The following is a 14,365-nucleotide window of genomic DNA, read 5'->3' as shown; positions in this document are numbered from 1 at the left end:
TGGGGCTCTATGCATCAGACACAAAGACAGTCTTTTGTGCTTCCCACTTGCACAACTAGATTCATTAGATAAATATTCACCAGTTATTCATCTTTTTCTTTCAGAAGACTCCTCTCAGGCTTCAAACCAAACTCAGGCTCTGGAGAAAGGTGTAATTCTGCAGCTGGGAACTCTCCTGACAGTCTATCATGAGCTGGTGCAGACTGCACTCCCATCAGGGAGCTGTGTGGACACACTGCTGAGAAGCCTCAGCAAGACATATGGAATTCTCACCTCCCTCATCAAACATGTGAGTGTGCTCTGCTGACAGTGGGCTGCCTCTGAGCTAAAAACCTTCTCCCCATCTGCTGCAGCAAGCTCATGGTGACCCCTGGCAGCAGCTGCACTCAGGACTGGGCTGTTGATCTCTTGCAGGAATTGAGCCCTTGTTCTGTTGGCTTTCATGCCCTCAATTTTGTGACCTTTCTGAGCAGTGATAGTTGTACCAGTGGAGATAAAAGGAAAGCTTCCCTTCAGCTGAATTTGGCTTTGCATGGCTTGGAGTTGCTGTTTCCAGTGTGTGCCGTGGGTTCCTCTACACAGCTGTGTGCACAATGAAGAGCACTCAGTGTTCTCACAGTGCTCACCAGCCCTGCCCTTGCCACTCACTCCCATTCCCTGAAGCAGGACCTGGGGGAACTGGGCCATGAAACACAGGCCTGTGGAGCTCCTTTGAGATGAGGTGGTGGCTGCCCCAGAGCTCTCCTCTCACAGCTCTGGAATGCAGACATGGCATTTGGGATATAACAAGCCACTGGGGAGGATAGCTGTGCAAATCCTTCCCTCCCCACTGTGCCATTGTATGAGCTGCTTTGAGCTCCACCTGGATACAGGATGGGAACAGCACACATGGAAGAAACTCATGTTTTCCTTGCAGTATATCCAGGCTTGCCGCAGCAGCTCAAATACGATTCCAGGAAGACTGGAAAAGCTGGTGAGTGAGAGCAAATTTCTGGGAAAATGGCTCATTGCCTTGAGTTAGAAGTAACACCAGCCTCTCTCTCTGCTCCTTTACAGGTGAAGCTCTCAGGTTCCCATCTGACCCCACAGTGTTACTCATTCATTACTTACGTGCAGGTGAGGCCTAAATTAACTGGCAGAATCACAGCCAGTCTATCTGATGCTGAGTGGTGTATCAGCTTCAGTACACAGGCACCCTTGGGGATTATTAATCTTCTTGACATGACCTGAGTTTCTTACAGTTCAAGCTTTACTTTGTCAAATATAGTGTAAGACATTTCAGCACCATCGGGACTGAGCATACTGATTTCTGCTTGAGCAAGGAAGGAGCTGGGTTTTAGCTGGGTTTTTTTTCCCCCTCTGTTCATGTGGGGTTTTTTGGATGAGATTAATACTGCTGTTAACCACAATGGCAAATAAAGGTCAACAACACTGCAGTAATCACTGTGTGAAGTAATGTGGGTGCCAAAGACTGCAGTGCTGGAGCTGGGATTTATTTGCCTGGAGAGGAACTGGGTACTTGTGTGAGGACCACAGGAATTGTACAACATATTGGGACAGGTGTCGTGGTGTGCAGAGCTATCACTGCTGGGGACTTCTCAAACATGCACATTTCTGAATGTATAAATTATGAAATTAGTTTCTTTCTTGGTTTCTTTTTTTTTGAGATCACACCTAATTCCACCCTTGTATCACTACCTTTGTGTTATCTAGCTGGTAAAGCTGTTAGCTGGCTAGAGCAAGGACTTCTCAGGCCTTTCTTGGCTGGCCTTTCTTCCCTGCTTACCCTTTAATGACACATCTTTTGGCATCCTCCTTCAGAACATCCACAGTGAGAGCTTAAGCTTTGTAGAAGAGAAGAAAAAGAAGAAGAAAGAGGATGATGCTGCTGCAGTCTCCACAGTAATGGTAAGACTGATTCACTCCATTAGAACACGGGCTGTAGTTGCAGGATCATATACCTCATGGCTTGGGGTACCTGGTGGCTTCTTACAGATCACCAGACAATTTGTCATTTGGGGCTTTAAGTAAAAATCAAATTTAATCTACTGTAACTTCAGAGAGAAGTCTAAAAAAGTACAAACAAACAAAATACAACAAGAAAAAAACACAACAGAAAAGCCATCTGCTAAATACAGCTTAAAATCTCATGAACATGAAATGAAGGTCAATCTGGATATTCTGCCTTGTTTGATATTTTTACCATTTGGGGTAAGATATGAAATTAAAGACATGGGCTAATTTATTCTAACTGATACTACATCCTCTTTAAGTGTTTCGTAATTTTATCAGTACATTTAAAGATGAAGGAAGGAATGGATTCCACTAAAGTAAAGCAGTTGAAAATGACTGGATTATTTGTTTGGGAGATAGGCTGGCAGGTTCCTGGTCCTTGATGTCCTTTGTTTGTGCTCCCAGACAGCATTTCCTCTGTCTCGTCAGCTGTCCCAGACATTCCTGTGATGTTAAGGGTTTAAAAGCCACAAGTATGATCTTCCTAGCTCTTCCCTGAGTGTATTGAAATGGGCTGAAATGCTGCTGTCACCATGGGGAACAAACACCAGTGGTGCTAAATAAGCAGGACAACAATGTGGTGAAACGTCAGGGTGCTCCTTGCTTGGATGGCCTGTGCTTGTGATGCCTTGGGAGAGCTGGAGCAGAGGAGCTGCTGACAGGGATATCAGGGCTGTGGACTGCAGGCAGAGCACAAAACAATGCACAAGAGAGCCTCACTGCAGAACTATCCTGGGAGTCAATTTAAAACCAGTGACAAAGCTGGCAAGGCTTGCTGGGTGGGGCAGGACTGGTACAGAGCATGAAGACTGAAGACTCTTTTCTGAACTAGGAATGTGGTGGTCTTTTTGTCATGCTACAGTGCCATTGTGCCCTTCCAAATCTGACCCATCTCACTGCTCTCACATTTCAGGCCAAGGTGCTTCGGGAGACCAAGCCAATCCCAAACCTGATTTTTGCAATTGAGCAATATGAGAAGTTTCTTATCCACCTCTCCAAGAAGTCAAAGGTAATGTAAAGCAGAGATCTTCTGTGACCTGAACCTGGTGGAACAGTGGGATCAATGGCATGGTGGTGGGCTGTTGTTAAAGTCTCTCTTAATGCTCAAATAAAAAGGGTGTAAGGACCTTTCAGCTCTTCCCCATGCTCCTGGCCCAACACTGCTGAATTGTTGCCCCATTGATACCAGCCTGTGCCATAGGTCCTTGCCTGTGACTTGTGGTTCCTGGTGATGCAGGAACATGCACACCTTGTGCCAGCTTTCCTCACTCTCCCCCAGTCTGTCCTGAAATGTATCACATTGTACATGTACATTGTACATGTCACATGAGTGAGAGTAGCTGGCAATCACTTGGCTTTTAGGAAAATGTAAATGGGTCCCTGGAGTGCACAGGGGCAGGTGCTTCAGTCCTGTGTTCTTACTGTAATGGACTCTGTCTCAGTGCTGTGCAAGGGATTAGACAGGATAGCAAACCTAAACTGAAGGTGCTCATGGCTTAGTGTTTTCCCTGCCTGGTTTCCCCCTGGTTGCTGCAGGTGAACCTGATGCAGTACATGAAGTTAAGCACCTCCCGGGATTTCCGCATCAACGCGTCCGTGCTGGACAGCGCCCTGCAGGAGCGGAGCTTGGAGGATGCTGAGAACGAGCCACACAACGACCAGGTCAGAATTCATTTAGCTGCTTTTACTGATAGGCTTCCTCCTCTTTAGAAGCCAGCTGTATTTGTGAGTTGTGCAGGAATGTGTGAGGTTAGAACAGTTTCTCTCAGAGCACCCCCTTCACCCCAGCCCTCTGCCTTGAGCAGCCTTTATTTTCAAGCACCAGCTCTGTGTCCCTGGTCTTGGGGAAGTGAAACTGTTGGCCAGGATCAGACCTGTGCAGCACGATGCAAAGTGGTTTTGTGTGCAGTTTTTTGTAGATAAAGACCTGGTAGTGTAAATTCTGCAATACATCATTCTCCTCAGACCCATCTCTACTACACAGTGCTGCTGAAGGCAGGGCTAAGAAAAATAAACAATTTACTCTGCTGATTGTCCAGGTTTTTATTGGTGCTTCTGTTCATATTTTCCTGAGTGTTTCAACGAGCCAAAACCCAGGACAGAGTCCCTGTTCTGTGCCACTGGCAGCCTGTGGTCTAAGTTCCAGCATGAACTGGGGAGGGGGTGGCCCACGGGGAAAGTCTCAGTGGCTGACAGGAATCCCATATTCAGGTCATTTTGTTAGTGAGGAAAAAAAAGAGCTAAATCCTGTTCTGCACAGCTGGCTTCTCACTCTAAGTAAACATTCCTTAGACTACTCACACAAAAACAATCATGCTACTGCTGCTCTCTCCCTCCCCTCTCCAGAGCAGCACAGCGGAGCAGACTGATGAGAGCCAGGAACCCAAAAAGAAGAGACAGAGAAAAAAATAAATGGGGTTGCTGCCACTGCCTCCTCTCACAGTGCCTGTTCCATGGTGGACTTGCCTTGGTCTTGGAGGCTGCAGATATGGAGATGATGGTTTATTGCTTCTCTTGTCAAATACATATGTCTTCTTCCCTTATGTCCACGGGAGCAACTCTGGCCTCTGTCTGAGCTTTTACAGCTGGCTGCTGCCGTCAGAAGTGCCTCTGCTACTTGGATGTGCTGCTACAAAAATCTTTCCCAGGAACATCCCTTCTTACAGCAAAATGGAAAGGGAGCGACTGGATCAGTCCCTGCCAAAAGATCTGCTTCTGAAAGGACAGGGAGCCTTTGGTATGCGGTCTGGACAATTGTCCTGGCACTCTGGTGTCATCATTGCTTCTCCAGCGAACCTTTGGTTATTTCAATTATCTGATAAATATCCAGTGCTTCCCCTGGAAGACAAGGGGACAGTCAGTTCCCTGCAGTACACTCAGACTGTGCAATGTAAGAGTGATGGCTGGGATTGGCTTTAGTTCAGAGCATCTAGCACAGAAAGCTCTAAATTTATTCAAACTTGTTTTGGGTGGTGGTGAGAATGCAGAAACCAGCAGCAGTAGGGAGCTGGGAACACGAGCTGTTCTGCCTTGGAGTTGAATCTGCTGTGTGCATCTCCTGAGCAGTGAGAGGTCACAGCTCCCTCTGCCCAGGCTGGTTTTGCATGGTTTTGCTGTTACGTTTTTGCTGACCCCAACTGTGATGCACTTGTTTAATTTGCCCTGTTCTTGGTGAAAAGTGCCCTTTTTGCCTACAGAGCAGTTTCTGTTTCTGAAAGCACCCTTTTCCTGTAAAAGTCCTAATAAAGGTTACTTAGGGGTGGAGCATCTGATGTGTGCAGTGACTGAGAGAACAAATCTGAGGGCAGGTTCTTCCCTTATCTGGGAAAGAGCTGCTTCACAATGAGGAGGAGCTGCTTTCCCAGCCAGGAGTTAAATGTTTGCAGCAACTGGAGGGTTACACTGAGTGCAGATAGGGATGCCTTGAGGCCTTGGGACTGCTGAGGAAGCACCCAGCAATGCCAGAGCAGTACTTTGAACAGAGCTGTGCTTGATAAGGGAGTACAGGAGAGAAAGGAATGAAAGATGGAAAAGTTTTGGGTCTGTAGGGCAATATAGACAAAGTTGTTGAGGTGCTTCCTTTCAGAGAAGAAGAAACTAAATTTGGTTTGTGTTAGAAGTGCACAGGACGGCTCCTCCAAGGGGCACAAAGCAAACAAAGCGTGGGAGAACAGAGCCAGGCCTGGCACATCACAGTCACAAATATTTGGAAAGCAGCAGCACAAAGTGCTCGAGGACTCAGGGAAGAGAAGCAGGCTCCAGCATGGTGGTTGCCCTGTAGCTCAGATGATGTGTCAGGAACCAAGGGGCTCATGAGGTGCCTCAGCTGAGCAGAGGAGCCCTCAGGGAATGACTACTTAGGCCAAGTGCTCTGCTTAAGCTGGGAAGACTCGTGCAGAGGAGATAACAGGGGCAGCTTGCACGCTCACCTTGAGGGATGCCGTACTTCTCCATCCCCATGGGATTTGATGGCGTCACACAGTTCATGGTCACCTCTTTCCTCAAGCACTGGTCAATATCCACCGCACTGAAGAAAGCCACTGACTGGGGCAGATCCTGGAGGCCCAGTTTGTAGGCAAACATACACCTGAAGGACAAGAAAGCAGGTGGGAGTGCTGGACATCACCCTTGGCCTTGTCACACCCAGTTCCAATTTACCAAACGCTGGCCAGCCACCCCTCACAGGGTATTATGTACCCACACCACTCAGCAGGTGCGGACAAGATACTTTCTAAATCCTGGAGAGCAGGAGGGTCAAGTTTTGCTAAAGTGGGCATGGGAAGAACAGTAATGGTGCCTTCTTGGGCACCAGTAATGGAGCCTCCTTGGGAAAAAGGAAGAATCCAGCCCCTCACTGCTGGCTAATCCTCCCTGGCAGGCAGAGCAGATGTGGGATTTTCCCTTGCAGTGACTGGCCCCATCCCTGCAGGTACAAAAGCTGATGATATCCCCCCCTCTTGCCAGTACATTATCCCTGGAAATCAAAGCCATTTATAGCCACCTGAGTCACACATGAAGGAGCTGCAGCCTCCAGTGCTGCTAATTTGTCCTGAGCTGAAGAAAACTGCTCTGCACCAGCTTACTGTAGGCAAAGCTAACCCCAGCGCCTGGGCTTGCATGTCCCGCTCCAGAGTCACTGCTGTTCCTCCCCAGGAGACACCAGAGCCATCACATCTCACCTTGTGAGGAGGTTGGTGATCTGCAGGGCCAGGGCTGCCCGGTAGCGATCCTGGTGCTGGACCAGGTACCGCACCTCGTCGTGGATGCTGATGCAGAAGCGCCCGTTGATGTCAAACTCCTCAAACAGCCACTTCATGGCAACCAACATGAGGTGCAGGTAGTCAACAGCTGAGCTCTGCACCACCCAGTTCACTCTGCTGGTCACAAACTGGTGAAAGGAAAGAGATGGACAGTAAGAGACCACTGCAGTCAAGGGCATGGAACCTGGACAGGTACTCTCCTGGGAGAAATCTGTTAAACTCAGGGTGGTTGGGCTTTTGATGGCATGAAGATAAAGGCACAATGGGTTTCCTGAATGGCTACAAGATCCTAGTGGGCCTCCAGTGATCTAAGAGGGGCTGAACATCAGGTACCCATTTCAGAATAGATAAACAAATGCCAAAATCTCAGCAGCCCAGAGCTGTATCCTTACCTCCCCCTTGACCATGTCAGGCTCCAGGGCCCTGCTGATGTGACAGCCCAGCACTGGGGTCTGTGGGGAGGGGGATAAGGCAATGCTTTCCAGCTTGTTGAACATCTCAGACTCGGTGCCTCCAGCCCACACTCTTTGCTCCACCACATTCCACTTCTTCCCGTTCCGGGACCTGTGGGGCAGAAGGGAGGTTTGCTGGAAGAGTGGGAGGGGGCTGCCAGGTCCCCATTTGAGACCCTCAAACACTCCCTCCTGGTTTGGGGCAGCAGGATGAGACTGCTGCCTGTTCACTGGGAAAGCAGCTGAGGCTGACAGTCCCCAAATCAAACCTCCTTGGCCCTGGAGAAGCAGGAAGGGCAGACCACGACTATCCAGACCCATCTCCCTTCTCCGCCCACTGCCCATCAGGCTGCAGCCGTCTCTGCCACAGAGCCGTGCAGGATCAGACTATCTCACCTTTTAATGGCTTCTCTCTGGAGCCGCTGGACATCCTGGCCCGACACCGACCCATCCTCCGCCCTGTCCACAGCCAGGTCCAGCTTCGTCACCAGCCACTCCCCCTCCTCAGAGAGATGAAACCTGGAGGGGAGAGCGAGTAACCCAGCTCCCGCGGAGCACCACGGGCAGCCCTGTCGGCACTGTGCCCGGGCAGCACCCACCTGCGGATGCCCTTGGTGACGGCGTACATCTGCTGGGCCTTCTCCCGCGCCTGCTGCTGGGTCAGCCGGTGGTTGAACTGCATCAGCAGCCGCTCGGCAAAGGGCTGCCCTGCCCCATAGATGCGCCCGTAGTTGAAGACCTTGGCGTGCTCCCGGCTGATGCCCACGGTGGCGGCCGTCTTGCTGTGCAAGTCCGTGGCGTTGCTCTTCTTGCCCTGCAGAGTCATCCAGCCGAAGGCCGTGCAGCCTGTGGGAGGAGAGCAGAGGTTGGACACCAAACGGGAGCAGGATGAGCACCAGGGGGATCACACCCTGCTCCAGCAGAGCCGTTCCCGTGTGGAACAGCCCCGGCTCACCGTGCATGCCGGCGAACTGCGCCTCGCCGAGCACAGCGGCGATCCAGAGCTCCTGGGAATCCACGTCTGCTCCCACCAGGGAGTAACCAGGTGGCACCTGGACCATGGCTTTCAGCTCACTGCCCACCCGGTCGGCCTGCAGGACACGATGCCCAGGTGAGCACACCCCTCTCCTCCTCCATGGCACAGGAGCAGCCTTCCTCCTGCAGCCACAGTGCTGGAACAGCACCCCCTGTGCCCCTGAGTTTTGCTTGCAATGTCAAAACCAGGTTTAACACATGTGGAGCATCACCCACTTGGTTACTCCAGCAGAAAAGGGGAGCTTGAGAAAAGTCAGAAACTGGTACGTTGGTGTTTTCTTCCCCTTTCACATTCTGAAGCTACAGAGCCTCTGCCTTCCTTTCTCCCACATGAAACCACATCACCAAAAGAACCCCAGCTCTGGCCCTGCTACCCCAAACCCCAGCATCCATATCCAACTCCTATTCCAACCCAAGCAGCTCTCATCAGTCCAAAACAGAGGGACCCCCAAAACATTCCCTTGAGGATCCAAGCATGGCCATACCCGGGCGTTGCTGGCTGTCAGCCAGGTGGGCTCCACCGCCCGGCGGGTGACAGTGCCTGCGGTCACCACCTGCGGCAGGATGGCTCCGTAATTGTCCTCCTCGTTATAGTCAGGATGCCTGGGACAAAGGCAAGGATGAGCACCACCCTGCAGGAGACCTCCTGGCACAGGGTAAAGGGAACAGTCCAGATTTAGGTACCGTACCTGGTCACCACACGAGGCAGCTCCCCTTTCTTCAGCCACACCACCATCTGGGAACTGAGGGGACACACGGCAGGTGAGATGCATAAACTCCCCTGTCTCATCACAGCCTCCATCCACAGGGGGTCACCATGAAAGCAGCTGCTCACCTGATCCGCTTGTGAGCATTCCTCCAAAATGAGATCATTTTGTTAATCTCAAGGGCTCTTGTCCCGTGGGTGCGGCCCACAGCGGCCCGCAAGGTGCCGTCCTCCATCTGGGGCAGGAAATCCTTGGAAAAAGGGCTTCCCACGTTGTTACTGTTCCCATCCTTTAGCAGCAAAAGTGGTGTCAGGGCTCAGCAAGCCACCACTCCACATCAGCAAAGCTCTCTGCATCCCCCTGTCCCAGCTACAGAGATGGATTTCCCTCACGCAGCCCCATGGCATGAGATCATGTGGGTCCCAGCAGCACTGTGGGGACAGGAAGAGCCCCAGGAGCCCCAACTTGCCTTGTGAGGCAGCTTGAAGAACCAGCACCCAGGGATGTTGACATCATTGTAGGGACCATTGCCATGGTGGAATGAGGGCTGGCTCCTCCTCTCTGCCAGCCGCAGCTCTTCCATTTCCTCCTGCGACCACCAAAGTAAGTCAATGCCAGGAAGATTTTCAGGCGTGGCAGGAGGGGGAAATCAAGGAAAGAGAGACCAACCCACCACCCCATTTCACAGGAAACCCCCCCTTACCAGCACCAGGCTCTGGTCTGCTTTGCTCATTTTCTCCTCTGGATCCACCTCAATCCGGCTCAGCTCCTCCACCTGCGGCAGAGAGGGACCATGGGGAAGCCAGATCAAACACCAATCCTCCAGTAACCCTTATTAAAGGGAATTTCTTACTCACAGCCCCTGGAGCTGATTACTGCGTGCACACAGCCCCACACCTCCCTCCCACCAGGGAACCCTCCGTCCCTTTCTTCACCTTCTTCCACAGTGTGCTGCTGTCCATCACCAACAGCTCATCCTCTACAGCCACCTCCAGCCCTGGGGGCTGCTCCTTGCCCTTCTCCAGGCAGTGCTTCCTGTACAGGTTCTCAATCACCCTGGCAGAGGAGAGGACAGGGCTGACGCAGCCAGGGCAGGGCCCAAGGCTCTGGGGCAGCACCTGGGCAGAGTGCCGGGGAGCTCCCAAATACCCCATGGGGCAGCTCCCAGCCCAGCACCCCATTACATCCCTCTCACCTGTGTGGGCAGGAGGGGCCATCGGTCTCTACAGGGGCTGCTGGCAAATTGTCCTGCCGCCCTGGCACCAGGTATCCCCAGCCATGCTTTTCTGAGTAATGGAGGGGGAAGCCGTCCCAGGCCAGGCGCATCAGCTTTGGGGTCACCCTCATCTGCAGGCTGATGAGGCTGGGGCCAGGCACCCACCCCTCCTCCTCCAGGCGTGGGCACAGCTTGCGGTACCAGCTGGGGAGCAGCAGGGATGGGTCAGAAAGTGCAGGGAAAGCCCTGGGGACACACAGGCTCCCCAACTCACCCCGGGTGGCCCGGCAGGTGCTGGAGTCTCTTGGGTTGCAGCGCGACCGTCTCCTTCAGGCGCTCCAGACAGAGCTGGCTTGCAGAGACTTTCAGCTCTTCCTCCTCACTGGGGGGACCAGGGTCTGGTGGGGCAAGGGAAACTGGTTTGCAAAGGGCTCTCTGTGCCACCCTTCTGGGACAGGGACATCAAACCAGTCCCCCACCACATGCAGCAGCACGGGACATGGGCCAGCAATGATGCACCCTGCAGCACCAACAAACCTTGTCCCTTTGTCTGGGCACGCCTGGGAAGGCAGCCCTGGAACATCCCTCATCCCCAGGGATCACCTGTGCTCACCCTCCTGCAACTCCTGTGCTGACTCTTCTGCATCCATTGCTGCTGGGGAGACTTGGCTGTTCCCATCCTGACCTTTCTTCTTCTTCCCTGGGTTCTTCTTTTGCTTAAACTCCTGTGTGTCCCATTCGAGATCCCAGAGCCAAGGGTCATCCTTGTACCTGATGACACACCATTGTCACACCACAGCTTTGCTGCTGTCCCTCACACCCACCCACAGCCCCCCATACACCACCTGGTGCCTGAGCTCCCTCCTGCAACCCCATCCCATGGTACCTGTGCTCGTGTAACAGCTGGCAGGCATCATTGGCCAGGTTCATCAGGGACTTCTTCATCTCCTTCTGCAGCTCCTCATAAATACCCTGAGCATCGTTCAGGTACCTCTTCCAATTCCCATTGACTGGCAGGTAGGACACTCCCATCTCCAGCATCCCTGCAAATGTTACAGGGTGGGGGCACCTGGACCCCAAAGCAGCAAGGAATTAGATATCTGCCAGAGGGGACTGGCCCTGGAAGCACCAGACTACAACAGACATGAATGTATATCTAGAGTTTCCCAGCCTCACACAAACCTCAGGGCTCTTCCCCTAAACCATAATGATGCTGTATCTTCTGCCTACCCTGTGCAATGACCCCAAAAATGTATTGCTTCCAACTGCCTCAGGAAGCCTGCTCACGTCCCTCAGCCACTGTGCTGCTTTTTATTCCTGCTCACCTACATGGGAGGGGTCTGAAGCCCCCCCTGAAAAGAGCTTCAGGACACCCTAAGAACAAGAGAAGCTACATCTCATGCCCAGAGAGACCCTCCCCACTGCCCACCAAGCCCATACCCCCACAGCCAAAACCAGCCAGAGCCTGGCAGCTCTCACCTCTCCATAAAGAGTGGCAGCTGCTCTTGAAACACCTCATGGGTGGCCTGGACATCACGGGCACAGTATGACATCAGGTCCTGGGGACAGCAGCAGGTGAGAGCAGGCAAAGCAGCCACCCTTCTGCCAGCACAGGGCAAGGCATCAGGGCTGCAGGAGCACAGAGCAGGTCACAGCCCCATGCACACCCAGTGCTACAAGAAAGGGCAGCAAAACAGAAACTACCCCAGCAGCTACTACCACCCCGCTCCCTTCTCCAGTTTTTGCTGCCTGTCAGGATGGTGGGATGGCCTCCTGCACCTGGAAGTTACTCCTGACATCAGCCATGGTGCCCTTCAGAAAGAGCTCCCGTGCCTCCTTCTCCAGCGGCTCCCCCCCGACGTAGAGCGCGTGCACATCGGCCAGGTTGTTGATGCTGCTGACGTGCACCCAGTCCCACGAGGTGATCTGTGGACAACAGGGGGGTCAGACAGTGTGGGAGAACAGCCAGCTGCAGCCAAGATCAGGAGGAGTAAAGGATGCTGCTGCTCCAGCTCAAACCAAGGCCACCTTATCTGAAATGGGCTGGGAGAGCTTCACTCAGTGGAGCTGCTCCAACAGCTCTCACTGTGCCAGTACAGGAGCAAACAGCCATGTCACAGGAGCAGCCAGAGCACTGCCTGCAGCTCAGCTCCCTCACTCACCGCTGGCCCCTCTGCCTTGCTGCGCATTTTCTTCATGTGCTCCTTGACCTGCTGCAGCCCCTTCCTCTTGCCGTGCTTGGCAGCCATCCAGAGGCTGCGCTGGAAGCCCGTCAGCCCTGAGATGGCCATGTGCATACTCATGGTGTCCAGGAAACGCATCTTGGAGCCCTGGGACACAACACAGTGCGAGATAAGAGAGGGTTTGGGGTATGCTGGAGGAGTTGTAAGTTCTCTGCTCAAGCTGCTTTTGCTAGGGGAAACTTTCCCTCCAACACTCCCTTTCTGAAAGCCAAAACCATCCCCAATGCAGGCTGTCAGCTGCTCAAAGGCTCCTGACACATCCCCAGCTGCCACCCTGCAGCCTCCAGCAGCCCCACTGGGTGCAAGAATATCTTCCTCTAAAGGGATCCAGCCTCAACCTGTTCTGCAGGACAAAGCAAGCACAAACCTGGGATACCTGTGCTGAACAGCATCTGTCAAAATAACCCTCAAGAGCCAACGCAAATGACTATCTGGGTAGGAAACTGTAGCTGCCAGTACAAAGCCAAGGCTCAGTGAATTACCTGGATAAGGTACTGCTCCTTGATGAACGCCCGGTCGAAGGCTACGTTGTGTCCCACCACTACTCTCTCCATCCAGTCCTGTTTGCTAGCACAACTGGCACCTGCTGGGCTTTCCATAGGAATGAGGTCGGCCAGGGTGAGGTGGCTGGACCAGGAGTAACGCTGCTCCAGGAGCCGCCTGCTGCACCACGAGTACCTGCGGGGGACACGCGGCACCCGCGGCTGTCACAAAGCACCCGCAGTGCCATGGGGCGCTGAGCAGGACCCCACCCGTGGCAGGGAGGTGACCAACCCCGGAGAGTGCTGTGCTTACTAAGCACGACACACATCCCAGAGCCGCACTCTGGGGCTTTGTCGTGTCTTCCCTGCGAGCCAGCAGCGGATTGCAGGAAGAGGCTCTGCACAGCACCATCCCCATCCTCTCAAAACCGTGCCCTCCCCAGCCCTGCTGTGACCCCAGCATCGCTGCCGGCACTGCATCTCACCAGGCGTGCGGGGAGACGGCCACGGCCAGCGTGGGGCAGTGCCCATCGGCCACGCACACCTCCACATCGAACACCAGCGCCCGCTCCTCGGGGAAGTCCACAGGCTCCGCTTGCCCGTCGGGGCCGTAGCGGGTCCAGCCCAGCTTCCAGGCCCACTGCTCGGGCATTGGGGGCAGCTCGCAGCGCAGCAGCTCGTTGGCCGCCTCCAGGTAGGGCAAGCTCTGCTTCTGCGCCAGGAGGCGAAAGTGCTCGTCGATGTTGTCCCCGTACATGCGGGGCAGCTGCAGCTCCACGTCGGGCAGCGTGGAGGTCTCCTTGCCCCACAGGTCGTGGCGCCGCAGGTGCTGCACGCTCCGCCGGACCTCCTCGGCCGAGTAGCGCACCTGGGCCCCCCGGAAGATCTGCTCGTGGAGGGTCCTGGACAGCATCTGGATGTTGAGGGGGTTCATGCGCCGCTGGCCCGCGGCCGGCTCCGGCCTCGGCTCCTGCGGCAGCGGGCGGCTGGCCGAGGAGCTGGCCGAGCATCGGCGGGGCTGGGGGCTGCAGCCCCTGGCCGAGCGCAGCCAGCACACGCGGCTCATGGTCCCCTCGCTCCGGGATGTGCCCCGGCACGGGCGGCTGGAGCTGCGCGGGGAGAAAAGGCGAGGGCTGAGCTCAGCACCGAGCGCCGCCCCCGCCATGCACGCACTGCCCTGTACAGTCACGAACTCCTCGTACAGCCGTGCCCCCACACAGCTGTGTCCCCATCCAGATGTTTTACCCCGTAGAGATGTTTTCCCCCATAAAGCGGTGCGCCCATGAAGCCGTGCCTCCCCATACAGCTGTTTCCCCCATACAGCTGTTTTTCCCATACAGCTGTTTCCCCCATACAGCTGTTTCCCCCCAAATTCCCCCCGGCTCCCACCTGGTCCCCGCAAGCGCCGCCGGGGCCTGGCCCGCCGGGCAGATCCAAACCGGGGCGCCCGGGGGAGC

At 54.2% G+C, this 14,365-nt stretch overlaps 2 protein-coding genes across 5 annotated transcripts in view; one reads left to right on the top strand and one right to left on the bottom strand.

Annotated features, from left to right (window-relative positions):
- The window catches only part of FANCI (FA complementation group I), a 24,126-nt gene extending 18,844 nt beyond the window's left edge, over nt 1–5,282 (top strand). For 2 of the 4 annotated variants that reach the window (XM_015639287.2, XM_015639285.2), the window contains exons 31-37: nt 105–289; nt 917–973; nt 1,057–1,116; nt 1,822–1,908; nt 2,927–3,022; nt 3,550–3,675; nt 4,360–5,282. In XM_015639287.2, coding sequence (XP_015494773.1) covers nt 105–289; nt 917–973; nt 1,057–1,116; nt 1,822–1,908; nt 2,927–3,022; nt 3,550–3,675; nt 4,360–4,425 — 677 coding nt within the window. In that variant the 3' untranslated portion in view covers nt 4,426–5,282. The other 2 variants (XM_015639286.2, XM_019007951.2) reach the window with 2 other exon arrangements.
- POLG (DNA polymerase gamma, catalytic subunit) lies at nt 4,042–14,365 on the bottom strand. The gene is made up of 23 exons (XM_015639288.1): nt 14,298–14,365; nt 13,394–14,017; nt 12,909–13,104; nt 12,346–12,513; nt 11,963–12,109; nt 11,663–11,742; nt 11,070–11,252; nt 10,797–10,954; nt 10,458–10,581; nt 10,163–10,387; nt 9,903–10,023; nt 9,671–9,742; nt 9,437–9,556; nt 9,096–9,256; nt 8,950–9,003; nt 8,746–8,863; nt 8,181–8,316; nt 7,825–8,071; nt 7,622–7,744; nt 7,166–7,337; nt 6,693–6,901; nt 5,943–6,100; nt 4,042–4,851 (listed from the first exon to the last, which is right to left on the bottom strand). Exons 2-23 carry the CDS (start codon nt 13,972–13,974, stop codon nt 4,790–4,792), a joined length of 3,615 nt encoding a protein of 1,204 aa, XP_015494774.1. The 5' UTR covers nt 13,975–14,017; nt 14,298–14,365; the 3' UTR covers nt 4,042–4,789.

The sequence above is a fragment of the Parus major genome, chromosome 10 (genome assembly GCF_001522545.3).
Source record: "Parus major isolate Abel chromosome 10, Parus_major1.1, whole genome shotgun sequence".
Lineage (NCBI taxonomy): Eukaryota > Metazoa > Chordata > Aves > Passeriformes > Paridae > Parus > Parus major.
Note: the sequence above shows the minus strand (reverse complement) of the source record. Positions and strands in the feature narration are given on the sequence as shown.